The 26821-nt window shown below is 41.6% G+C and overlaps 1 protein-coding gene across 3 annotated transcripts in view; it reads left to right on the top strand.

Annotated features, from left to right (window-relative positions):
- LOC133632863 (izumo sperm-egg fusion protein 1) overlaps positions 1-26496 on the top strand; it is a 32513-nt gene extending 6017 nt beyond the window's left edge. For 2 of the 3 annotated variants that reach the window (XM_062025630.1, XM_062025628.1), the window contains exons 4-11: positions 4211-4294; positions 4384-4404; positions 4488-4577; positions 4725-4849; positions 18875-19025; positions 23056-23212; positions 25654-25712; positions 26023-26496. In XM_062025630.1, coding sequence (XP_061881614.1) covers positions 4211-4294; positions 4384-4404; positions 4488-4577; positions 4725-4849; positions 18875-19025; positions 23056-23212; positions 25654-25712; positions 26023-26078 — 743 coding nt within the window. In that variant the 3' untranslated portion in view covers positions 26079-26496. Of the gene's footprint in view, positions 1-4210; positions 4295-4383; positions 4405-4487; positions 4578-4724; positions 4850-18874; positions 19026-23055; positions 23213-25653; positions 25713-25847 lie in introns of all 3 variants that reach the window. The other variant, XM_062025629.1, reaches the window with a different exon arrangement.
- Positions 26497-26821: the final 325 nt, after the last annotated feature.

Genomic DNA, 26821 nt, shown 5'->3' with positions numbered 1-26821 from the left:
TTAGTCTTGTTTGCGACTAAAAATAGGTTGGGCGAGTATTGAAAAAAAAAAAAAGCATACATACAGATTTTAACCCTTTAATTAGCATTTTGCTCTTATGATAAATCCATCCAGATTTGATCAAACTAGAGTAACATTTGTGCCCATCTGTATAGCATGATTGAAATAAACTTAAACCATAACATAATCAAATGGACAAGTGATTGACGCAGAAGTGTCACTGATTACTCTGAGCTGAAAGTGTATGTGTCCCTCTCCCCTGCGCATTGCACAGAAGGGAGCAAGGCTGGAACTCCCTAATTCACACACTCAGTCTTCCAACTTGGAAGAAACAACACTGGTCAGTAAAAGACAACGTTTTTTTCACCACCTTTAAACTTGACACAAACTGCACTGGGCGCTAGTAACTATGAGGGTCAGAAGGAATATTGAACAACAAATTAATGATTGAAGTGACAAACTTGCCATCCAAACAATACCATGTTTGTTGGCAAGAACATACGGCCATGGAAGCACATTCAATCTATTGAAGCATAGGTAACACAAACCAGTGAGAGTCAAAAGAGCTACCGTCAGAGCCAACAAACTGCCGCTGCTAGACTGTTTAGCAAACATAAACATCTCAATATAAAATGCCTGTGAGACTCAGTCTGACCGTGGACTCGCTGACGTCACACGTCACTAGGCAACAGGCAGCGCCTTTTAAAGGCCTACTGAAATGAATTTTTTTTTATTTAAACGGGGATAGCAGATCCATTCTATGTGTCATACTTGATCATTTCGCGATATTGCCATATTTTTGCTAAAAATGATTTAGTAGAGAACATTGACGATAAAGGTCGCAACTTTTGGTCGCTGATAAAAAAAAGCCTTGCCTATACCGGAAGTAGCGTGACGTCACCGGAGGAAGGACTCCTCACATTTTCCCATTGTTTACAATGCGGCGAGAGAGATTCGGACCGAGAAAGCGACGATTACCCCATTAATTTGAGCGAGGATGAAAGATTTGTGGATGAGGAAAGTGAGAGTGAAGGACTACAGTGCAGTGCAGGACGTATCCTTTTTCACTCTGACCATAACTTAGGTACAAGGGTTCATTGGATTCCACACTTTCTCCTTTTTCTATTGTGGATCACGGATTTGTATTTTAAACCACCTCGGATACTATATCCTCTTGAAAATGAGAGTCGAGAACGCGAAATGGACATTCACAGTGACTTTTATCTCCACGACAATACATCGGCGAAGCTCTATAGCTACTGAGCTAACGTGATAGCATCGGGCTCAAATGCAGATAGAAACAAAATAAATAAACCCCTGACTGGAAGGATGGACAGAAGATCAACAATACTATTAAACCATGGACATGTAAATACACGGTTAATAATTTCCAGCTTGGCGAAGCTTAACAATGCTGTTGCTAATGACGCCATTGAAGCTAACTTAGTTACGGGACGGCGGCGGCGGGCGTTGTAGCTTTTGACGACACCCCGGCCGCCATCAGAGTCGGCAAGAAACATATATTTCCCCAAAGTTACGTACGTGACATGCACATAGCGACACGCATGTACGGGCAAGCGATCAAACATTTTTGGAAGCCAAAGCTGTACTCACGGTAACGCGTCTGCTGTCCACCTCAAAGTCCTCCTGGTTGTGTGGCTGTAGTCCACCGCTAATACACCGATCCCACCTACAGCTTTCTTCTTTGCAGTCTCCATTGTTCATTAAACAAATTGCAAAAGATTCACCAACACAGATGTCCAGAATACTGTGGAATTTTGGGATGAAAACAGAGCATTTTGAATTGGATTAAATGGGTCCGAATACTTCCGTATCAACCATTGACGTCAAGCGCATACGTCATCATACATAGACGTTTTCAAACGGAAGTGTGGCAGGAAATTTAAAATTGCACTTTATAAGTTAACCCGGCCGTATTGGCATGTGTTGCAATGTTAAGATTTCATCATTGATATATAAACTATCACGCTGCGTGGTCGGTAGTAGTGGGTTTCAGTAGGCCTTTAAAGGCACACACACAGACGCACACACTGCTCTCATATGAAACTTATCTCAACTGCTTTATGCCAGATATTTTGGGTTTTTCTTAAGCAACACATTAATTACTTTCCCTAGTAATTACCGGTACTTGCATTTTCTAAAGAGTAATTCAGTTACTTGTTTGGTAAAGTAACGAGTAACTGTAATTACATTTTAAAAGTACGTTTCAGAACGCAGCCTGTCACACAGCATCATGACAGGTTGGTGTTCCTGGCTAAAATCTTTGTGTGTATAATAATGTTTACCTATAAAAGCACCATTGTTAAAGGTCAATTATTTTCATGTTGCTGGTGACGTTTAAACATGTCCTCTTAAACCAGCACTTTATTTCACATTAGGGCTGGGCGATATATTGAATATACTTGATATATCGTGGGTTGTCTCTGTGCGATGTAGAAAATGACTATATTGTGAGTATTGGAGTATACGTTCTCACGCAGTTGCTTTTAGCTGCGGGCATTACACTTCAGGCTATTTTCACTCTTTTTTGTCACTCCTTCTCACAGAGAGATAAAACAAGCGCACCTTGTACATACGTCACATACTGTCGCGCGTGCAACGTCATACGCCCTCGCCGAGCAGAGAGGTAGCAGCATGGGTAACGTTAGCAGTGGCAGGTGGTGCAAGCAGAGCGGTGGCAAGTGGTAAATAAGAGAGAGAGAAATATGTGAATCTGGTAACAAATGGAGGAAGAATTAATTCCCAAGAAAAACAGCACGGGGTCCACCGTCTGGCGGTGGTTTGGCTTCAAGCGGGAAGATGTTGAACAGACAAGCGTAATATGTCTAGTATGCGGCAAAAGCATTGCTACAAAAAGTAGCAGCACTACTAATTTGTAGCATCATTTGCAAAGTCACCCGCTAGAGAGTGAAGAGTGCTTGAAACTCTGCATGTCAACATTTCGGCCGGTGCCACACCCACCAAAATGCCCAAGCAACCAGCACTGACCCAATTGACCCTGGCCACCAGCAGAACATGTTGAAAACGAAACTCAATAGTCTATATCAGGGGTCCCCAAACTTTTGACTCGGGGGCTGCATTGGGTTAAAAAATGTTTATTTTTTATTTTTTAACTTGGGACTTCCCGCGGGCCGGATTTTGGACACTGGCGGGGGGCCCCTGGTCTATATTGACAATATAAAGTCGTTCTCATTAAATACCTGACGCAATTGTTCGGTATGAATTCAAACCATAACCATCCATGCATCTTTAATTCTCTTGTTTCAAAGTAGGCTTAGAAAACAATTCACTACCTGCTGCCACCTACCGATAACAAAGAGTATTACATGGTTAATCTGCTGATCTCTAGACAGCACAGACACTACACCGGCACATTATTTGCGAATTATAATTAATGATTTGAAAAAATATTTTTTGAGCCAATTAGGTGAAATTACATAATTTCCCACGGCACATCAAACAATATCTCACGGTACACTAGTGTGCCGCGGCACAGTGGTTGAAAAATACTGGTCTACATAACATGTAATGGTGGTCCTTTAGTCAAAAAGACCATCTTCAAGTTGCTTTTTGACCGTCTCTTTAGGATGCGGTCTTAATTACGTGCCTCCACTTCGTCAGTGTCTTCTACCCATTATCCATGTTGTAGTGTTTAGCGCTTCCATTGCGAGTCTACTGACAGATATATGTTAAAAAACTATATGCTACTTTTTATTAGAAATGGCAACACCAGAGGATGCATGTGCATGTACAAGCCAGTCTTCCTCACCACAAGAGGGTAGCAAAAAATAAGGAGCTTATTGACTAAATCGCGGATTACAATACATTCATGCCATATATGGATAATGAAAAACGGTGACGTTTTTCCCAACAGGGGATGTCACAAGGTGGGCAAATTCCAAAAAGCTGGTTTGGAAGAACTATGAAGAAAGGCAAGATTGTTTTATAAATATCTCCGTCATGCCTCCATGGTTAGATTTAAACATTTTCGAGACTTATACAGATCCCAAATACACAACAGCAGGTACCAATAGGTAAGAAAAGTTGGTTTTGCATATAGGGCCCCTTTAAACAAATTTGGTCAAACAGCATCCAGGAAAAGATAGTTTAACCCTAAATGCTCCACTGTACTTTGTTTGGCAAGTCCCTCAACATTCAGCAGATTTTGACACAGTTCTCTTTTCCCAAGGATCTATTACAATGGCAGCCATTACTATTATGGACAAAGGCAGGCAAATCTTAAAAAAACACTTGGAAGTGTTCATCAGGGACGGTATTTACCTTTAGGATTAGTGAGTGCACGTCATCACCATAAAGTCATGCCAACATATGAAATGCATTCTTCACGCTTGTCTCCCTCAGGATTGTGTCCAAACAAGTGTGGTGAGTGTTCCTTCTCCCTGCAGCCAAACAAGAGCGTTCACGGTTGGAGGCACATTTGTGAGCACATGATGTGTGCATCACAGGGCTCCTGCAAAGACGAGTAATGGATTGCATCACATGCAACTACAAGATGCACATCTGTCCATCTCCATCTGGCCGAGAGGATTGTGGCGGTGCGTATCGCTGTTTGTGTGTGGATGGAGTGTACCGTTCTTCACACAGACACGTGGTCACAAGTGTGTTTCAACACTGCTTGTCCATATGGATGAAAACGTTTAATCCTCTCTCAATCCTCCCCTTTCCATGTACCCTTTCTGCAGAATACCCGGTGGTGGCTAAGGAGGAAGGTCAGGCTGTACTGGACTGCTACCAACCATGGCATTCTCTTCTGTTGGTGAGCCGAGAGTACCACTACTCCTGGGCCCCTGCTGTGCCGAGAGACAAGGTGGACTGGCCCTTTGGTTGATCTTCACACATTGAACTATTGGTCTCATGTCATTGCTGTGCATGTGGTCTCCAAGCATTACAATCGGTTTTGAAGCAGCGCTAAGTAACTTTTCAACCTTCATAAAATATTTCCATACCTTTTGGGATGATACATCGACTAAAAACTAGTTGAACGACACCTCTGTCATGGCCTGAGGGCGTCGGTATCGCCTTTACTGGCACTTTTAAAAAAATCTTTCCTTTCTAATAACTTTTTTTACCGCTTGTTACTCTCGTGTCTCCTAGCCGCTCAGGCAAATCTTATGGTCTAAAAATGCATTTTTCCATCGATGACGTGACATCAAGTACGCACTCTTTCAGTCAATTAATGCGTGAGGAATATATATATATATATATATATATATATATATATATATATATATATATATATATATATATATATATATATATATATATATATATATATATATACATATACAAACGTTTGTGTATATATATTACACTTAGAGACTTAGACTTATACTTATATTATTCAAATCTGAACTTTACAGTACAGATAAGAACAAAATTTCATTGCATTAGCTCGTTTGAGTGCAAGATAAAAGAGCAATAAGGTGCATATATAAAAAAATAGGTTACTGTACAGATAAATATAATGCAGTTTTCCATATGCATCCACGTTTATGTTACCGCATTTTTCGGAGTATAAATCGCTCCGGAGTATAAGTCGCACCGGCCGAAAATGCATAATAAAGAAGAAAAAAAACATATAAGTCGCATTTTTGGGGGAAATTTATTGAGAAAACCCAACACCAAGAATAGACATTTGAAAGGCAATTTAAAATAAATAAAGAATAGTGAACAACAGGCTGAGTAAGTGTACGTTATATGACGCATAAATAACCAACTGAAAACGTGCCTGGTATGTTAACATAACATATTATGGTAAGAGTCATTCAAATAACTATAACATATAGAACATGCTATACGTTTACCAAACAATATGTCACTCTTAATCGCTAAATCCGATGAGATCTTATACGTCTAGTCTCTTACGTGAACGAGCTAAATAATATTATTTGATATTTTACGGTAATGTGTTAATTTCACACATAAGTCGCTCCTGAGTATAAATCGCACCCCCAGCCAAACTATGAAAAAAACTGCCATTTATAGTCCGAAAAATACGGTATATTGTTTTCATAGTCCAGTGAGTTAATCTGTTTTTTGGGGGGAATTGATGGGATTATTTTGATGCGTTCAAGAGTCTTATGACCTGAGGAAAGAAGCTGTTACAGAACCTGGAGGTTCTGCTGCAAAGGCTGCGGAACCTCCTTCCACAGTCCAGCAGTGAAAACAGTCCTTGGTGGGGGTGGGAGGAGACTCTACAGATTTTCTGAGCCCTGGTCAGGCAGCGGCTTTTTGCGATCTCCCGGATAGGAGGAAGAGGAGTCCTGATGATCTTTTCCACCGTCCTCACCACTCTCTGCAGACTTCGAGTCTGAAGCACAGCAGGCTCCAGTCCAGACAGAGATGCAGTTGGGTCAGTAGGCTCTCTAGTGCCTCTGTAGAATGTGGTGAGAATGGGGGGAGGGAGCTGTGCTCTTTTTATCCGACGTAAAAAGGGCATACGCTGCTGAGCTCTTTTTATAAGAGTTCCATTGTGTAGAGGCCAGGTCAGATTGTCAGTTATCTGCACCCCCAGGAACTTGGTGCTGCTTACGATCTCCACTGCTGTGCCGTTGATGAAGAGTGGAGTGTGGCTGGACTGGTGCCTCCTGGAGTCGACCAGGTTGTTGGTTCTGCACCAGTCAACCAGATGTTTCACCTTCTCCCTGTAGTCCATGTCGTTGTTGTCACGTATGAGGCCCACTACTGTTGTGTCGTCCGCATACTTCACAATGTGGTTAGTAGTGGACCTGGCGCAGCAGTCATGGGTCATCAGTGTGAACAGCAGCAGACTCAAAGCGCAGCCCTGGGGGGAGCTGGTGCTCAGGGAGATGGCACTGGAGGTGTTGTCGCGGGGGTACGGCACATATATATATATATATATATATATATATATATATATATATACAGCCCGGCCCCTGGCCAAACAGTTTTAACCCAATGCGTTCCCCGAGTCAAAAAGTTTGGGGACCCCTGCCTTACGGCATACATCACTCCGCCTTTCTCCATTCGTTAAAAATACGGAAGTCTATATTAAAGCTTGCGTGCCGCAAGAAAACTAAAAGAAGAAGAACGCCTTCGTGCAATTACTGCTATCATGGTTAAAGCGCCAAAAAGAACCAAAAAAACAAAAAGTTTTGTCTGAGGAGACACAAAGAAAAAATGAGCTTAATAATAGGATAGTCAGGATCAACATTGCCCCGGCTTTCCCTCGCTGGCGTGAGCTCAAAGACGAGGAATTTCAAACTGACACTGCCTTGGTTGCATGTGTTCCTGCTGGGCTTGTACGTGAATTTCGATGCTCAAATCAAAATGATAATGCTATGTTAGTGTAGCACCCCTACTGTAGGATAGCAGGTTAGTACAACAATTAAGATTACTAGGTTCTTGGCTGTATAATTGAGAGACTCGCAATGAGACGTTACGTACTTAGTGGACCACAGAACAACTGCTGGCAAATTTATTGCACAATAATAAACAATAACACATGAACAGTGTGCTTTTTGAATTGTAAATACCCCCCAAAAATAAATAAAAATAGAGCTCTGTTGCAAAAATTCAAAAGTAGCAAAATAGAAGAAATGTCCTTTTTAAATTGTCCTTTGAAAAAGTAAATTCTACCCGGGTAGTAATGAATTGAACACTGTCTATATTCCTTGGTTGGGAATCCTTAGTTCTATTGTAATCCGTTATTCCATACTGATTCGGTTCGATACTTGCGACTCTGATGGTGGATCAGTTCAGTTATAGGTCGCTGCAGAGTGTGGAGACCGATGCAGCTGGCCACACTACATCCAAACGCTCCCTCTCCGCAGACTCTCACTCACTGGGACTGGCTCGCCATCATAACTCAAGTCCAGTTTGGAACCAGACTTCAGGATCATACAAAAACCAATCTGCACATAGCAGTACAGAATGTAATCAGTTAGAATACTCTTTTTACTCTTAGTTCTCTTCCATATGGTACCATGTTAACTTCAATTTTAAATCAATAAACACAGTTACTCATTTTAACCATTTAGTTATGGATATATGAATACTGGTCGGTTCACACTGTACTCCATATAAGTCTGTAAGACTTTAACAGCAGCATCAAATCATGAAAACTATAGTAGCTTCACCTCTTACTTATGACTTCAATGAATGAAATGAGTTACGTCCATTTAAGGATTTTTACCCTTTTATCTTTAAATTATGAACTGTGAATTATCACTTTTTAAACCATCACAAAATAAAATAAATGATTATTTAACTGAAATCACATTTTGGTCATCATGTATTATAATGGTTATCATTTTAACTGTATCAATTTAATAAATGAAATGTATCAACAGTTCCCCTTTAAGCAGAATGACGAGGGTGCTTTTAGCAGCATTGAAATGAATGCAGCTCCTCTGCTCACTGCTAAGGCTGAACACAGTAACATTAAATAAACCTCTCTTTTACACAAAACGAAAATACAATAAAGTTATCCAACTGCAACATGCTAACATGTCACAGGGCATTCTCTCAAGACATCATATTACTCCAATTGGTTTTGTACATTTTAACTCTGTGTCTTGTTATCAAACTCCTCTCTTTAGCGCTAACAGGATGGCTAGGCTAACAGGCTTGCTAGTAGGCCTCACTCACAAAGTAACACTTACTGAAGTTCTCAGCAGCACAAAACACAGCAATCCAGCTCCCACTGGAACCAGGCTATCTTATGCTGCCTTTCCAACACTCGGTTTGAGAAGTGACAAGTATTTTAACTTATAAACCTTGTCTTTGTAACACAACGATATGACTCGTGCCTTCACTCTTTGACGTTCAGTGAAGGAATGTCTGGAATGAGAAAGGTGCATGCGACCTCTACCGGCCAACATGTGAATAACGTGCTGCGTGCATGTATCATTAATTTAACCCTGTAGTGACCACATGACTTTGACACATCAAGTTTAACATTTTTTAAGTGACCAAAGTGACTTTGGCACACCATAGATTAGAAATGAATAATAGGAGAATATATTAGTGACACTATATTTCCATATGGGTTACACACTCCCCCCTTAAGTCAGCATGAGTCCCTTCATGTGCTATAACATCTTGACTCAAATTGCTATAACCTCATGACTGTCGTAGTCACCTAAGGAAATGAGTGCGTGATTGAAACTGTCTAAAAGACTTTGAGCAAAAGAGATGAAGGGTTTACCCAACAGTGGGTAGTTCAATCGGTCTGGTGGCCGCCGTGACCTTATAGATCGGCGTACCATATTGCCTTCCCCACAGTCATCAGGTAAGTCGGTTCCCTCGCCTTGAGTATCTTGAGCTTCTGGAATTTCAGTGTCATTTCCCGGTTTTCCATTTTCATTACTCTCCAACTGGTGATCTCCAACCACTTCAGGAAATTCCTTTTCTTTTTCAACTGGCAACGCAGGCTCATTACCAGCAGAGGACTCCACTTGTGATTGGGTTTGTAGTGTCTCGCCCACTTCCTTTTCTGTGGGAGGATTGTCAGCTACAACCAGCTGTTTAGGGATGTCATAGACCTTTGTAAATCTCTTCTCAGTGAGAGCTGAGGTTTCCTCGGGAAGGACTGTGTACTCCTCTTCAGACTCAGAACTTTCCTCTTCTTGGACCTGAGGAGAACATTGTCTTGTCCTGGGACGACGAATCGGCCTTGGCTGATTGGGTTCCTCATCCTCGACTTCAACCAATTGCCCGCATGGCAGCAGAAGATCCCTGTGTAAAGTGCGGACTGGACAATCTTCATCTACTGGCTGAACCTTGTAAACAGGTAAGTCGCCCATCTGTTGTAAGACACTGTACACAGCGGACTCCCACTTGTCAGCGAGTTTGTGTTTGTTCCTCAGACGGACATTTCTCACCAGTACTCTATCTCCCACTTCAAGTGCAGACTCTCTGACTCGTTTATTCCACTGCTGCTTATTCCTCTCAGCAACCTTCTGGGAGTTTTCAATGGCTGTTTGATAACTCTCCTCCAGTCGAGACTTGAGATTTCGCACATATTGGGAGTGAGATACTGGTGTTCCTTCCCTTACGGGTAGGTTGAATGCAATATCGACTGGAAGCCTGGGTTGTCTCCCAAACATTAACTCATAGGGACTGAACCCGGTGACCTCGCTTCTGGTACAGTTGTAGGCATGTGTGAGTGGTTTAACGAAATCACGCCAGTGACTCTTCTCTTTTTCTTTCAGAGTACCCAACATGCCAAGAAGCGTGCGGTTGAACCGCTCAACCGGGTTTCCCCTCGGGTGATAAGGACTGGTTCTCACTTTCTTGATACCGGCTATGGCACACAGTTCTTTAATAGTGTGGGATTCGAAATCTCTTCCCTGATCACTGTGCAAGCGTTCAGGAAAGCCGTAGTGAACCAGGAACTGCTCCCACAGACACTTTGCAACAGTAGTAGCTTTTTGATCTTTCGTGGGTATGGCTACTGCATATTTTGTAAAGTGGTCTGTGATGACCAGAATGTCCTTAGTATTGTGGGAATCAGGCTCCAGTGATAGGTAGTCCATGCAGACTAATTGCATTGGCCTATTTGTCTGGATACTGACCAGCGGTGCTGCTTTCTCAGGCGGAGTCTTCCTCCTAACACAACGGCCACAGGTTTTGACCTTGTGCTCAACATCCGCAGCCATTCGTGGCCAGTAGAATCTTGACCGTACTAAGTCAATGGTACGGTCTATGCCCATGTGTCCCATGTCATCATGGAGACACTTGAGTACAGTGACTCTGAGGGACTCTGGAAGAACGAGTTGATAGATCGTTTCCTCTTCACATTTCCGCTTCCTGTACAGGAGACCGTCTCTCATCTCAAGGCGCTTCCACTCCTTGAGCATCAGTGTGAGTTCAGGAGAATTAGGCCCAATGTTCCGAGGTACTGGGCCTCCAGATTCCAACAGATGAATAACATGTTTGATGGCAGGATCAGCTTCCTGACGTTCTCGGAGGTCATCCTCACTGAAGATGGGTACTGTCACATGACCTAATAATTCTTCATCACTGTAGATGTCTGGAACAGCGTTGGCGTTGAGAGCTAGGGATTCAACCAACGTGATGGAAGGTAAGTTGTCGGTTTCTCTTATCAGGTGTCGGTGACAAAGGGCTGTAACTGCATCTTCAGGTAAGTTTAGATGGTCAGGTGACGATGACAGATGATGTGAGGTGAACCGCTTTATTCTCTCTCTTTCTTCCAGTGAAGCGTCATCCTCAACCAGCATTCCATGCGGTCGCCTGGAGAGACCATCGGCATCTTGATTGCTCTTTCCAGCCCTGTACTTGATGTTGAAATTGAACGTAGAAAGGGCTGCTAGCCAGCGATAACTGGCAGAATCTAGCTTAGCTGAGGTGAGTATGTAAGTTAACGGATTGTTATCCGTTACCACAGTGAAGTTGTTACCATAGAGATAGTCCTGGAACTTCTCTAGGATTGCCCATTTTAAAGCTAGAAACTCCAGCTTGTGTGCTGGATATCTGGCCTCACTAGATGAAAGGCCCCTACTGGCATAGGCGATGACCCTTGATTGGCCGTCCTGCTCTTGGTATAAAGCAGCTCCTAAACCAGTAGTACTAGCATCCGTATGCAGTGTATAGGGGAGCTTTGCATCTGCGAACCCCAGGATGGGAGAAGATGTGAGCTTCTCTATGATGCATTCAAAAGCGTCCTGACAAGCAGGTGTCCATCGTTCTGCGAACGGCTCTTTTGGATTTAAATATTTCCCTTTACATGTCGTCATCTTCTGGCCTTTTCTGAGAGGTGGATAGCCAGAAGTGAGACTGTTTAGGGGCTTCACTATTTTAGAATAGTCCTTGACAAAGCGGCGATAATAGCCGGCGAAGCCTAAAAAGGACTTCAATTCTTTTAGGGTCTGTGGCCTTGGCCACGTTTTCAGTGCAATGACTTTCTCGGGATCAGTCTCGACACCATCTCTTGAGACGATGTGTCCAAGATAACGTACAGACGTTTGGAAGAATCTGCACTTCTCGGGAGAAAGCTTGAGACCATATTCTCTTAGCCGTTGAAGGACGTGCAGAAGCCTGGCCTCATGTTCCTCCAGGGAGGCAGAGAACACAATGAGATCATCAAGAAAGACAAGCACCTCTTTCAGGTTAATGTCACCCATGCATTTCTCCATTAGGCGCTGAAATGTACTCGGCGCATTGGTTATCCCCTGGGGCATACGGTTGAACTCCCAAAACCCCAGGGGACAGACAAAAGCAGTCTTGGCTTTGTCACTCTCTTCCATACCAATTTGGTAATATCCGGACTTGAGGTCCATTACGGAAAACCACTGTGACCCGGTGAGGGCGGAGAATGCTTCTTCGAGGTTTGGTAGTGCATAAGCATCCTTTATGGTTTGCGTATTCAACTTACGGTAATCGACACAAAGTCGGACATCACCGTTCTTTTTCTTTACAACGACTATGGGTGACGAGTAGGGTGACTCGGACTCCTGTATCACACCAGCTTCTAGCAGTGTTTTAAGGTGTTTCCTCACAGCCTCATAGTCATTGGGATGTATGGGTCTTGAACGCTGTTTAAAAGGCGTCTCGTCCTTGAGCTTGATACGATGCTTGACTTTGGTGGCATGACCAAAATCAAGGTCATGATGTGCGAACACATCAGAGTAACCATTGAGTTTCTCTGTGACTCTGGTTTTCCATTCCTCTGGTAGAGGAGAATTGCCGAAGTCAAATGTCAGGGTGTTGTTTGTGGACTGATTTGGAGAAAATGTTGCACTACAACAGTTCACAGTAGCTGCATTCTTGTCAGGTAATGGACTTTTTTCAACAATCTTATCAGGAACATGCAGTTCTGCGACAATACAGTTTGTGGGTAGTGTTATGTCATGGTCTGTCTCGTTTCTCAGCCAAACAGCCAACTTGTGCTGAGGCTGCTGGGGCAAAGTGACGAGGCAACAGTCAACGAAAATGCCACCAGGTAAGACAGACTTTCTTGGCTGTTCCAGAACTGCCAATTTCTCCGTATTTGCAAGATTGACATTGACCTGGCCTTCCACAAGGACTTTATCATGTGCAGGAATAACTTTCTGCGGTTTCGCTTTGAGTGTCATTAGACCTATTTGCCCAGTGCTCTTTAGCTTTTGTCTAAATTCAAGTGCACTGAGGATTTGTTTGTAGCCATGAACAGTTGAAGTGGTCTTTTGAGTGTTGTATTGGCACTCTTCATCATATAATACATCAAGTAAGTTGGTCCCTATTAGAACAGGAAGGTCACTGTTGGAGCGTTGATCAGGGACAACTAATGCTAGAGTGTTCACTTCGGGTGCAGTATCAATAAACTCTTTTGGCAACCTAATACTGACTTCTACATAGCCCAAATATGGGACAGACTGACCATTAGCACCTTCCACATCAAGAAGATTGAATGGCTGGATAGGCTGTTCTGACAAGTGCTCTGTGTAGAATGAGTTTGAAATTGTGGTCACCTGAGACCCTGTGTCAAGAAGGCAGTTACAATTTACACCTGACACAGTCACATTACTGATGCATTTGTTGCCAATTAAACCTTTTGGTATTTTAGATTGGTGCTTGGTTCTGTGAGAATAACTTGAAACATTTTGTTTGGAGCTTGTGTTAGTCTTTGTTCCTGTTTGCTCCTCAACAGGAACATGATTTATAAATCCTGTTTGCTTTGTTCGTCCCACAGCTTTTGTTTCTCTTTGAGTTCTTGGCGTTTACCCTCAACAACCTCCGGGTTGGGCTCGTTGGGACAAGCTGGCGCTATATGTCCATCTTCGCCACAGTTAAAGCAATACCACGCTCGTGGTCTCTTTTTGCCTCTTAGGACAGCCTCAGTCTTAGGCTCTCTTTCCTTGGGTTTCTTTTGCTTAGCTCCCTTGGAGGTAGCCTTTGTGGAAGATTCATCCATGGACGCTTTCAGGTTTGCCAACTGGGCTTGAAGTTGTGCAAGTTGTTTTTGTATTTTCTTTGTACTCTCATTATGGTTGTACTTTACAGCAACGGCTGCTACGTCCCTCTCATCTGTATCAGATTTGTACACGTTCACATTATTAGACTGCACTTTAGCTTTGTGGAATCCAACATGTTGCTTCATACGACGAGATCTGGCAGCCTGCTTGTCTTCCTCCGTCCTCACTAAGAGCAACAACTCGGAGAATGAGGGTGGGGCATCCTTCTGCAGTTGGGACAGCTGAAGATGTGTGATTAAACTATTGTTGAAACATCCCCTGCAGAACTGTTTCAGCAGTTGCCGGTCTGCGTCGCTGGCAGGAATGCCATTCCTCTTGACTACTTTGCTCAGTATTGACTGTAGACGATGTAAATAAGCAGAAGCCTTTTCACCCGGCTCTGCGTCGGTGGTAAGGAATGCTGCAAAGAGCTCATCAGCATCATCCACAGTACCGTAGGCTGAGTCAAGAGCATGCAAATAGTCACGTGGGCTCGACTGGGGCCCAAGATGCTTTACAACATTTACAGCTGGAGGAAGGAGACTTTCTACAATCCTTCTGACCACTTGCTTGTCAGGGATTGTGGAATCGCTGAAGTAGAACTCGACATTACTACGCCAAGTGTCATAATCGGCTTCCAGGCTGGGGCAGGGAGTTTTCCCAGAGAAAGGCCTCAACCTGGCATGGTGTGTTGACGACATGTCACTGCTCTTTACAATATGCTCCACGACCATTCTCTGCACCTCAGGTGTGTTAATTTGGTCAAGTGGTAGCTGAAAGGGTGATCTGGCACCAATAGGCAGGGTTTGTCTAAGTGGGACCGCATTCATATTTAGAGTGGACTGAGTTGGGGTTTGGACTGATGCTGGTTCAACTCCACTCTTGTGAGGAGTAGACGAGGGGGTTTGGTGCTCAACATCCTCATCTCGTTGAGCTGGCCTGCTTTCTTGAATTCTGGCCAACTCCTCTCGCAGGATTTTCTCAAAGTCTGTGCCACTCAATTTTGCAATGCTTTCAAGCTCACACAGGTAGAATTTGGTTATGTTCGAACCTGCATTAGCAGCATAAACACTAGATAAAAGTTGCACATAGTGTGTAATTTTGTCATCTGAAGAAGGTCTGTTATATGGTAAATCACGTGCAAGAACACTAACACCTTCCCCAGATTTAAACTCAACAATAGCAGAATTTGGGAATTTAGCATCGGAACTGTCAATTTTAACCACTCTTTCAATGGACCCATATTGATTCAAAAAGTCAAATACCTCCTCATCTACTTCAGTACCAGACATGCCACTGACCAGTACTGAACTGGGTACCTTAATGTTTTCAGACTTAATGACATCCATATTTCAAGTGTAAAGTCAGAGGTATTACAAAATTTGTGAATAAACGTTGCCAGAGCTGTTCTGTATTGTACGCACAGTATGAATTCGGAATCACAGCGCTCCTGGCTGGCTCGCCAAGTGTGTAGCACCCCTACTGTAGGATAGCAGGTTAGTACAACAATTAAGATTACTAGGTTCTTGGCTGTATAATTGAGAGACTCGCAATGAGACGTTACGTACTTAGTGGACCACAGAACAACTGCTGGCAAATTTATTGCACAATAATAAACAATAACACATGAACAGTGTGCTTTTTGAATTGTAAATACCCCCCAAAAATAAATAAAAATAGAGCTCTGTTGCAAAAATTCAAAAGTAGCAAAATAGAAGAAATGTCCTTTTTAAATTGTCCTTTGAAAAAGTAAATTCTACCCGGGTAGTAATGAATTGAACACTGTCTATATTCCTTGGTTGGGAATCCTTAGTTCTATTGTAATCCGTTATTCCATACTGATTCGGTTCGATACTTGCGACTCTGATGGTGGATCAGTTCAGTTATAGGTCGCTGCAGAGTGTGGAGACCGATGCAGCTGGCCACACTACATCCAAACGCTCCCTCTCCGCAGACTCTCACTCACTGGGACTGGCTCGCCATCATAACTCAAGTCCAGTTTGGAACCAGACTTCAGGATCATACAAAAACCAATCTGCACATAGCAGTACAGAATGTAATCAGTTAGAATACTCTTTTTACTCTTAGTTCTCTTCCATATGGTACCATGTTAACTTCAATTTTAAATCAATAAACACAGTTACTCATTTTAACCATTTAGTTATGGATATATGAATACTGGTCGGTTCACACTGTACTCCATATAAGTCTGTAAGACTTTAACAGCAGCATCAAATCATGAAAACTATAGTAGCTTCACCTCTTACTTATGACTTCAATGAATGAAATGAGTTACGTCCATTTAAGGATTTTTACCCTTTTATCTTTAAATTATGAACTGTGAATTATCACTTTTTAAACCATCACAAAATAAAATAAATGATTATTTAACTGAAATCACATTTTGGTCATCATGTATTATAATGGTTATCATTTTAACTGTATCAATTTAATAAATGAAATGTATCAACAGTTCCCCTTTAAGCAGAATGACGAGGGTGCTTTTAGCAGCATTGAAATGAATGCAGCTCCTCTGCTCACTGCTAAGGCTGAACACAGTAACATTAAATAAACCTCTCTTTTACACAAAACGAAAATACAATAAAGTTATCCAACTGCAACATGCTAACATGTCACAGGGCATTCTCTCAAGACATCATATTACTCCAATTGGTTTTGTACATTTTAACTCTGTGTCTTGTTATCAAACTCCTCTCTTTAGCGCTAACAGGATGGCTAGGCTAACAGGCTTGCTAGTAGGCCTCACTCACAAAGTAACACTTACTGAAGTTCTCAGCAGCACAAAACACAGCAATCCAGCTCCCACTGGAACCAGGCTATCTTATGCTGCCTTTCCAACACTCGGTTTGAGAAGTGACAAGTATTTTAACTTATAAACCTTGTCTTTGTAACACAACGATATGACTCGTGCCTTCACTCTTTGACGTTCAGTGAAGGAATGTCTGGAATGAGAAAGGTGCATGCGACCTCTACCGGCCAACATGTGAATAACGTGCTGCGTGCATGTATCATTAATTTAACCCTGTAGTGACCACATGACTTTGACACATCAAGTTTAACATTTTTTAAGTGACCAAAGTGACTTTGGCACACCATAGATTAGAAATGAATAATAGGAGAATATATTAGTGACACTATATTTCCATATGGGTTACATTAGGTATCGGAAATGTGTGTGGTAACAATAAATCGATACCAGTGTGATAGTTTCGCTACTACTTCCTTCGAAAAAAATCTCTTCAGACCTGAATCCGCCCGATATGTTCTTGCTAGTGGCGTCCTGTTTGCAGCGTAATCCAAGATCATTTATTGATAGTGTCTGCTATTTAACATAAGCACAGCCATTAGAGGTGTGATATTTGTGCCAATATCACAGTGAACATTATGTCAGTATGATGCTATATGCGCTAGTCATCAGGAGGAATGTGGTCTTTTCCTGGCAAAACACTACCACTTGGGTTCAGTGGCGCCGCCAAAATCAACCAAAACTGAAAGTTCTTAAATTAATTTGCTTCTAAAGTTAGATTTCTCCTCTTTGGTTGAGAACAATTGTTGTACATTCTTGGCTAACAGGTTATTGTTTGCATTTTGTTAGTTAGCTGTTTTGTAGTTGTAGTAGATCAGTGGTTCTCAAACTTTTTTCACTAAGGACCACCTCAGGAAAAAAACTGGCTTTCCAAGTACCACCATGATGACCAACAATAAAATACAGTAGCAAAGTAGGCCTAAGTATTCATTAAAACAAGGCAGATGTTTTATTTAATATATTTAATATGTTGGCCACAGTAACATTAGACACAGTTTGAACAGTAACATTGTGTTTGAATATAGGAAAATTAATCAAGTGATTATTTGGACTACTACTAGATGGAGCCAGTGTACCACTAGTGTATTTCCCCATATTTCCACACAATCAGAATCACAAATACTCTATTAATCCCCGAGGGGAAATTGATTTGAACTCAGATTATGGTAGCATTGTAAACAGTATAGAATAAGGATAGATGTTTGGTCCAGAAGTATTTTGCAAAGGTGCAAAGTTACAGCACGATGTGAAGGTTAGTCTTTGACTTTATATGTATAGACACGTTTTACCTGATATGGATAACTTCCCCCGCGACCCCGAACGGGACAAGCGGTAGAAAATGGATGGATGGATGGATAACTTTCCATTAGATACATAGTAGCAGTACTTTTCTAAAATGAAGTACAGACAAAAAAACAGACCAAAAAGCGAACAATTGCAATTAAAGAGCCACGGACATTATTGTTGTAGCTAGAATTAAGTGATATGTCACTTTTATTGTAAATATTGAGCCGAAATCGGAGGAGAATGTCAATATCAAGCTGCGGAGCAGGGTTTGGAGGGGGAGGAGCGAGCTGGCAGAGCATAGCATTATCAAGGCTTTAAGAGTGTCTAAAATCACAATTTTTATGGGTGTCTCATGTATTTTTACTATTTACTAGTGGTCTCAGATCGTAACTCTACCCTTGGAGTAGTGATCTACTGTACTGGATATATTACCAAGAAAAGAAAGACAAGCTTAAGCCATGTTCTTGTTTACTTTTGACCTAAAACGTTCCAAGTGCGAGCATTCCTACTTTGCATGGAAGCATGTTCGACACAGGAAGTGAGCAGAATAATGGTCCGATTATGATAGACGACCGTATTTGCTCAGACAAAGAACGGTTACGGATAAATTAACTCTGCTTCTGCCAACCCCTATTCAGACATGTTGAATTGTCCTGAAAAGTATCTTTAAACTAACTTTGTTAAACATTTTCCAAATAAACTAACTCACGAACATGACTGTGACCAGCAGTCCGCAGTTTAGTGTATGTCGACCACCTTCCCTAACTTTGTGCACTTCATCACTTTCTATGTATGTGTGCAGCTCAGTGGGAGTGACTTTAAAAACTTGGTAGTGATGGACGACGCGTTCATGGTGTTGAATCAGCTCCGATTGGACGAACAAGGGAGGTACAAGTGCTCCCTGCGGGCCAAGGATGGAACCCTGTTCTACCAAGTTACATACCTCCTCAAGGGTAAAGTGTGAACATTGAGGAGCCATGTTGTTTTGACCTTCAGATTACATGACAATAGAGATTTTGGAAGGGGTCTCAAAGTGGAAGTTTGAGAAACCAGTGTTAGTATGTTGTTACACTATATTGCCAAAAGTAATTGGCCACCTGCCTTGACTCACATATGAACTTGAAGTGCCATCCCATTCCTAACCCATAGGGCTCAATATAATGTCAGTCCACCTTTTGCAGCTATTACAGCTTCAACTCTTCTGGGAAGGCTGTCCACAAGGTTACGGAGTGTGTTTATAGGAATTTTCGACCATTCTTCCAAAAGCGCATTGGTGAGGTCACACTGATGTTGGTCGAGAAGGTTTGGCTCTCAGTCTTCGGTCTAATTCATCCCAAAGATGTTCTATCGGGTTCAGATCAGGCCAGTCAAGTTCATCCACACCAGACTCTGTCATCCATGTCTTTATGGACTTTGCTTTGTGCACTGGTGCACACTCATGTTGAAAGAGGAAGGGGCCCGCTCCAAACTGTTCCCACAAGGTTGGGAGCATGGAATTGTCCAAAATGTTTTGGTATCCTGGAGCATTCAAAGTTCCTTTCACTGGAACTAAGGGGCCAAGCCCAACTCCTGAAACACAACCCCACACCATAATTCCTTGTCCACCAAATTTCACACTCGACACAATGCAGTTCGAAATGTAGCGTTCTCCTGGCAACCTCCAAACCCAGACTCGTCCATCAGATTGCCAGATGGAAAAGCGTGATTCATCATAAATAAACCTGAACAGGGGCGTCAGAGTGGGGGGGATAAATGGGGATTGTACCTGAGCACCAGGGGGTATTTGTATAGTAAATCTATCTGTGGCAGCATAGGAGAAAATTGCAGGGCATCCACTGTGCCTCACTTTTCCCCCCATTTGTGTTACGATAGTCTTATTCCAAAATTGATTAAATTATACACACAATACCCCATAATGACAATGTGAAAACGTATTTTTTAGAATTTTTTGAAAATGTATTAAAAAACCAACAAACTAAGAAATCACATGTACATAAGTATTCACAGCCTTTGCTCAATACTATATTGGGGCACCTTTGGCAGAAATTACAGCCTCAAGTCTTTTTGAACACAATGCCACACGCTTGGCACACCTATCTTTCGGTAGTTTCACCCATTCCTGTTTGCAGCACCTCTCAAGCTACTCTAGGTTGGATAGGAAGCGTTGGTCCGTAGCCATTTTCAAATCTCTCCAGAGATGTTAAATGGGATTATTTTCTGAGCTCAGGCTGGGCCCCCTAAGGACAATAATAGAATTGACCAGAAGCCATTCCTTTTAAGTCTTGGCTGTGTGCTTAGTTTTATTGTCCTGCTGAAAGATGAACCAGCGCCCCAGTCTGAGTTTAAGAATGCTCCGGAGCAGGTTTTTATCGAGGATGTCTCTGTGCATTGCTGCATTCCTCTTTCTCTCTATCTTGATTATTTTCCCAGTTCCTGCCACTGATAAACATCCCCACAGCCTGATGCTGCCATCACCATGCTTCACTGTCGGGATTAAACTGGCCTGGTGATGAGCGGAGCCTGGTTTCCTCCAAAATGATGCCTGGCATTCACACCAAAGAGTTTAATCTATGTCTCATCAGACCAGAGAATTTAGTTTCTCACAGTCTGAGAGTCTTTCAGGTGCATCTTGGCAAACTTTTTCGAAGGAATGGTTTATCTGGCAATTCTACAATACAGGCCTGATTGGTGGATTGCTGCAGAGATGGTTGTCCTTCTGTAAGGTTCTCTCTCCACAGAGGAATGCTGTAGTTTTGAGTGAACATCGGGTTCTTGTTCACCTCCCTGACGAGGGCCCTTCTCCCCCGATCGCTCAGTTTAGACAGCCGGCCATCTCTAATCTAGTAAGATGGTAAAGGTCACTGTGCTCATTAGGACCTTCAAGGCAGCAGATATTTTTTTGGTACCACTATATTTGTTGGTACCCTTACCTCGAAATAATCCTGTCTCGTTGGTCTACAGACAATTACTTTGACTTCATTCTTGGTTTATGATCTGCCATGTGTTATGTACTCGCATGACTGCTGTGGTTGTGACCCCAAGATGCAGGAAACGGGAGGACGAAGTGCAAGCAAAGGTCTTTTAAAGGCCTACTGAAACCCACTACTACCGACCACGCAGTCTGATAGTTTATACATCAATGATGAAATCTTAACATAGCAACACATGCCAATACGGCCGGGTTAACTTATGAGGTGTAATTTTAAATTTCCCGGGGAACTTCCGGTTGAAAACTTCTATGTATGATGACGTTTGCGCGTGACATCAATGGTTGAAACGGAAGTACTCAGACACATTGTATCCCAATACAAACAGCTCTGTTTTCATCGCAAAATTCCACAGTATTCTGGACATCTGTGTTGGTGAATCTTTTGCAATTTGTTTAATGAACAATGGAGACTGCAAAGAAGAAAGCTGTAGATGGGATCGGTGTATTAGTGGCTGGCTGCAGCAACACAACCAGGAGGACTTTGAGTTGGATAGCAGACGCGCTACCGTGAGTACAGCTTTGGCTTCCAAACATTTGATCGCTTGCCCGTACGTGCGTCCCGCTATGTGCATGTCACGTACATAACTTTGGGGAAATATATGTGCTGTATGAACTTTACGGAGGTGAACGGTACTTTGGGCAGTGGGATTGTGTGTGTTGTGCGGGTGTTTGAGTTGTATTGGTGGGTTATATGGACGGGAGGGGGGAGGTGTTTGTTATGCGGATTCATTTGTGGCATATTAAATATAAGCCTGGTTGTGTTGTGGCTAATAGAGTATATATATGTCTTGTGTTTATTTACTGTTTTAGTCATTCCCAGCTGAATATCAGGTCCCACCTGCCTCTCACAGCATCTTCCCTATCTGAATCGCTTCCACTGCCCTCTAATCCTTCACTCTCACTTTCCTCATCCACAAATCTTTCATCCTCGCTCAAATTAATGGGGTGATCGTCGCTTTCTCGGTCCGAATTGCTCACGCTGCTGGCGTCCATGATTGAAAACAATGTGCAGATGTGAGGAGCTCTACAACCTGTGACGTCACGCTACTTCCGGTACAGGCAAGGCTTTTTTATCAGCGACCAAAAGTTGCAAACTTTATCGTCGATGTTCTCTACTAAATCCTTTCAGCAAAAATATGGCAATATCGCAAAATGATCAAGTATGACACATAGAATGGATCTGCTATCCCCGTTTAAATAAGAAAATTTCATTTCAGTAGGCCTTTAAGTGTGGGACCTTGTATATAGACAGGTGTGTGCCTTTCTAAATCATGCCCAACCAGCTGGATTTACCACTGGTGGACTCCAATTCAGCTGTAAAACATCTCAAGGATGATGAGTTGAAACAGGATGTAGCTAAGCTCACTTTTGAGCTTCATGGCAAAGGCTGTGAATACGTATTTACGTATGACTATTTAGTTTTCTTTAATAAATGTTCATTTAAAAATGTCACCAAACATTTTTTCACATTTTTATTATAGGGTATTGTGTGCATAATTTTAAGGACAAAATGAATGTATTCTATTTCGGAATAAGTAAATAGCAAAAAATAGTAATAGTAAAAACTTAATGTTTTTAAAAAGATGGGTTCAACCAAAACCATGCAGTACCAATTGTGTGTGTATGGGGCAGCAATGTTGGGTTTGGGGTGGGATGGAGGGCCCCTTAGGAGTCTGGTGTATGTGTATGGGGGCCCAGAATTTGGTGCTATGCCCCCGGACCAGAAAGAAAATGTGCACTGCACAAAATAATAATACTCGCTTTTGAGTTTTGAAATTGAATTACAACTGTATTATCTTGATAATTGTAGCTAAATCTTTATATTTTTATCTAAGTAGATTATATCCTGCTTTCAAAGCAAAAAAGATGGAAATGGGCCAAGACACTAAAATGTATGTGCTAAAATCAGATTTCAAAAAGTCTCAAAGTAATAACCTGTTCTGATGTTCCATTTACCTTGACATGAGTTGGAATTTAATTTTTTTTTTCCACAGTCACTCCAAAGCTGACTCAAACGTCCCGACCTATCATGACGCTGCCTTCACTGGCTCCTGGCGATTTTCAACACTCTGTTGGCGTGCTGATGCCGCTCATGGCTGTGGTTACAACTCTGAGTCTGGCAGGGAGCCTTTTCTTCGCTTATTTCCTAGGGTAAGATTGTAAGCCTTAATGTGTGCACAGTAGCGTAAGCGCTCTTAATAACATAGTAATAAAAGGTACATGAAAATACATTCCTGGGTATTGTTACCATCGATAGTAAATGAAATTAGAAATCTCATATAAACAAATTATGAAGAAACAAAAGTTATTGCTATATTGAGTGAAATAAAAAACGAAAATGGCTACAGGTTATTAATTCTTGACAATAAATTAAATTGAAAATTGAAAAATGGCTACATTTTAAAGTCCATTTGTTCTTGCTTACAATACATAAGCTATGATGCGGAAATATGGGGAAACAATTGTAAATCAAACATTAATACCATGTTTTTACTTCAAAAGAAAGCCATTAAAATTGTTACCCACCAACAAACCCACACGTAATTAAACAAACACATTGAAATTTCTCGACCTGATTGATCTTAATATAGCAGTTACAGTGGCGGGCCGTGCGTTTCCCACCTAGGCCTTCAGTGATGTCTGACTTCAATGATTACCTCTCAAAATACCATAATTTAAGTCACCACACGACCATTGCTGGAGAAGTACTATACAGAAACACATTTACGCACTACTGCGCATTGAACCACCTCACCAGTGTACAAAACAGACTATTTTTTGGCGCATTTAAAAATCAATAAACCCACATCAGCAATAAAAACATCTTATATGGCAGTGCCAAAATGAAAAGAATTGTAAAAAACATAATATGTGAAAAAATAAAGAAATTACATATTTAAACACACAATTTGTACTGCTCGTAGTCGGTTGATTCGAGTGGAAGTGGCGAGCAAACAATTTCTCCACCGGGACCGCTGAGCTAGCTTCCAGGGTCGGACGACCTCGTCTCACAAGATGTAGTTTTGTCTTTTAAATATCCTTCTTGAAAATGGCCTAATCAATGTTTTGTGGGTTAAAAAAGTGAGTACCGCTTATTTCTCTTCTGGCTCCGGTTTCGCAAATAACAACTTGCGATTGAATACTCACTAGGGAGTGACAAGTGAGTATCCAATCACAACCACGTTTAATGTAAGGCTTCCTAGATAGGATACTGTCAACATGATGTAATTGGCTATCGCAACTGTCTATCAACTGAACGTCCCTCGTTGGTTTACACTGCACACTAATGTTGATTCAGAAGAATTCATCCAGCGCTGGCAACAAGCTAGCTGAATTCAGAACACTGGCACCTAATATGACATAAAGAGAATATGAGAAATACTTTTATATATTTATGGAAAGTCAATTAAAAATAAAATGAACTTTTATTGACTTATGATCATGATTTATGTTAGGCCAGCAGATAAGGCCTTGCTGGCCCTGACAGCCAACCACTGAGCAGTTTATAAAGCATGCTTCTAAACTGTTTCCAGTTCAGGCTGAAGCAGTCAATTTAAGAGGTGCTGGTGTTTTCCAAAAATTTAAATCACAGACTACTCAAAAAAGCATGTGTATACCAGTTACAAGGATAACATTATGGAATAGTCTGGATGATGAACTAAAATGAAGCACCTCAATTAAAAGATGAAAATATGTATACACTTGGTAGCATAGAAAAATATAGAGTTATTATATAAGATAAAAACTATGGGCACAAATCTGAACAGCAAATATTGTCTATAATGCATCAGTAATGTTGGAAATGGGCCCCAATGTCCTAAAACTTGAGTGGTATATATAATGAACACAGGGAGTGAACAAAAAATATATAACTCTATTAGTACTGTCGAATGATTAAAAAAAAATCATGTTAATCACGCTTGAATTTTGATTAATTATGATTAATCACAGATTATTACAGGCATGTATTATTTAAATTAACTTAAAAAAGACCCCCGGTGTGGAAACAAATATAATTATTTTGTCAGATTATTTTAAAAAAATATTTAAATTGAATGCACATCATTTATTTGCTCAAAACTTGGTAACAGTTTTAGCTAAAGTCCCATCAGGGTGTATTTTGAAGTGAAATTTACCAGCGAGCACGCCAGTCTGAGTTTTCTTACTCATCTTTGCACTGATGTATGCATTGACCTGATCACTGAATGTATAACAATTCAATTTGCTGTCAAATTTGCTGTCAAAATAAATTGTGTGATTAATCCATGTATACAGTATATGATTAATGTGATAATTTCTTGTGACTAATAAAATGAGTTAACTTGTTATTGTTGACAGCCCTAATACACTATGTTTGGTGATTGTCGTGATGTGGATAAAGGGTGGGATTCAATAAGCTATGCTTTGTCCTACTTTTTTTCGAACAAGATGATTGACTTGCATATCTGCTCTAATTGGTTTCCATGTCCGGAATAAAATAAACAAGCTAAAACAAACTCTTCACAGAGGTTATTACAGTGCCTAGTAACGTGGCCTTCGTAAGGATAAGTAGATGCTGTGGTTGATGTTTCAATGTGACCTTTGCTTTACAGAAAGATGCTGTTAGAGCAAAGAACCAAAGGGCAGACAACGAGAAGGAAAGATGAGGAAGGTAATAACACACTCAATATTGAGTGAGACAGAAGCTGCAGACTGTAAATAATATGATCTGTAAGAGGAAATGTACAGTAGAAGACGTGAGTGTGAATATTGTCTGTCTATCTGTGTTGGCCCTGCGATGAGGTAGCGACTTGTCCAGGGTGTACCCCGCCTTCCACCCGATTGTAGCTGAGATAGGCTCCAGCGCCCCCCGCAACCCCGAAGGGAATAAGTAGTAGAAAATGGATGGATGCAAGATGTTTACCTTCTAATTCTTCCACTTCCCTTTTTTCTTTCTTTCTTTCTTTCCTATCACTAAGAAGGCTCAGCAGCGGCTGCACTTCCTGAGAGTCCTCAAGAAGTACAACCTGGACTCTAACCTGCTGCTGACCTTCTACCGCTCATCCATTGAGTTTGCTGACATACTGCATCACAGCATGGTACGGCAGCTGCACCGTTGCAGACAAGAAGAGGTTCCAGAGAGTGGTAAAGGCAGCATAGCGAATCGTCGGCTGCCCTCTCCCTTCCCTGACAGACATTTACACCTCCCGCTGCCTCAGCAGAGCAACCAACATTATCAAGGACATCTCCCACCCTGGCTGTGACCTGTTTGACCTGATGCCCTCAGGAAGGCGCTACAGGGTCATCAGGTCTAAGACAAACAGACACAAGAACAGTTTTTTCCCTAAAGTTATAACCACGGTGAACCCTCATAGGCACTGATTTTATACTTTAGCACCTCTCTGTGTGCAATTTTTACTTTCCACCCACAGTCTGAATGCTTCTGTATATATGTATATAGTATAATATTTTATATTTAAACATTCAGAACATTCGTTCTCAGGACTGGACTGTGCACCTTACCTCCTTTTGTACTATTTATTTTCTTTCCTTCCTATGTTTTGCATATTTATAGACTGTCGCACTGATACTGGAGTTGCTTTTAATCTCATTGTACCGGTGTATAGTGACAATAAAAGGCATTCTATTCTATTCTATTTTTGCCCTCTTTTTTGTGCCCCCTCCACTACACAACATACACAAAAAACAGACCAGTCAATAAGTCCTCAAAAAAACAGACCAGTCAATAAGTCCTATCAACCAATCACACTAACAAATCCT

This window comes from Entelurus aequoreus, linkage group LG17 (assembly GCF_033978785.1).
Source record: "Entelurus aequoreus isolate RoL-2023_Sb linkage group LG17, RoL_Eaeq_v1.1, whole genome shotgun sequence".
NCBI classification, from domain to species: domain Eukaryota; kingdom Metazoa; phylum Chordata; class Actinopteri; order Syngnathiformes; family Syngnathidae; genus Entelurus; species Entelurus aequoreus.
This window is presented reverse-complemented; position numbering and strand designations above follow the sequence as displayed.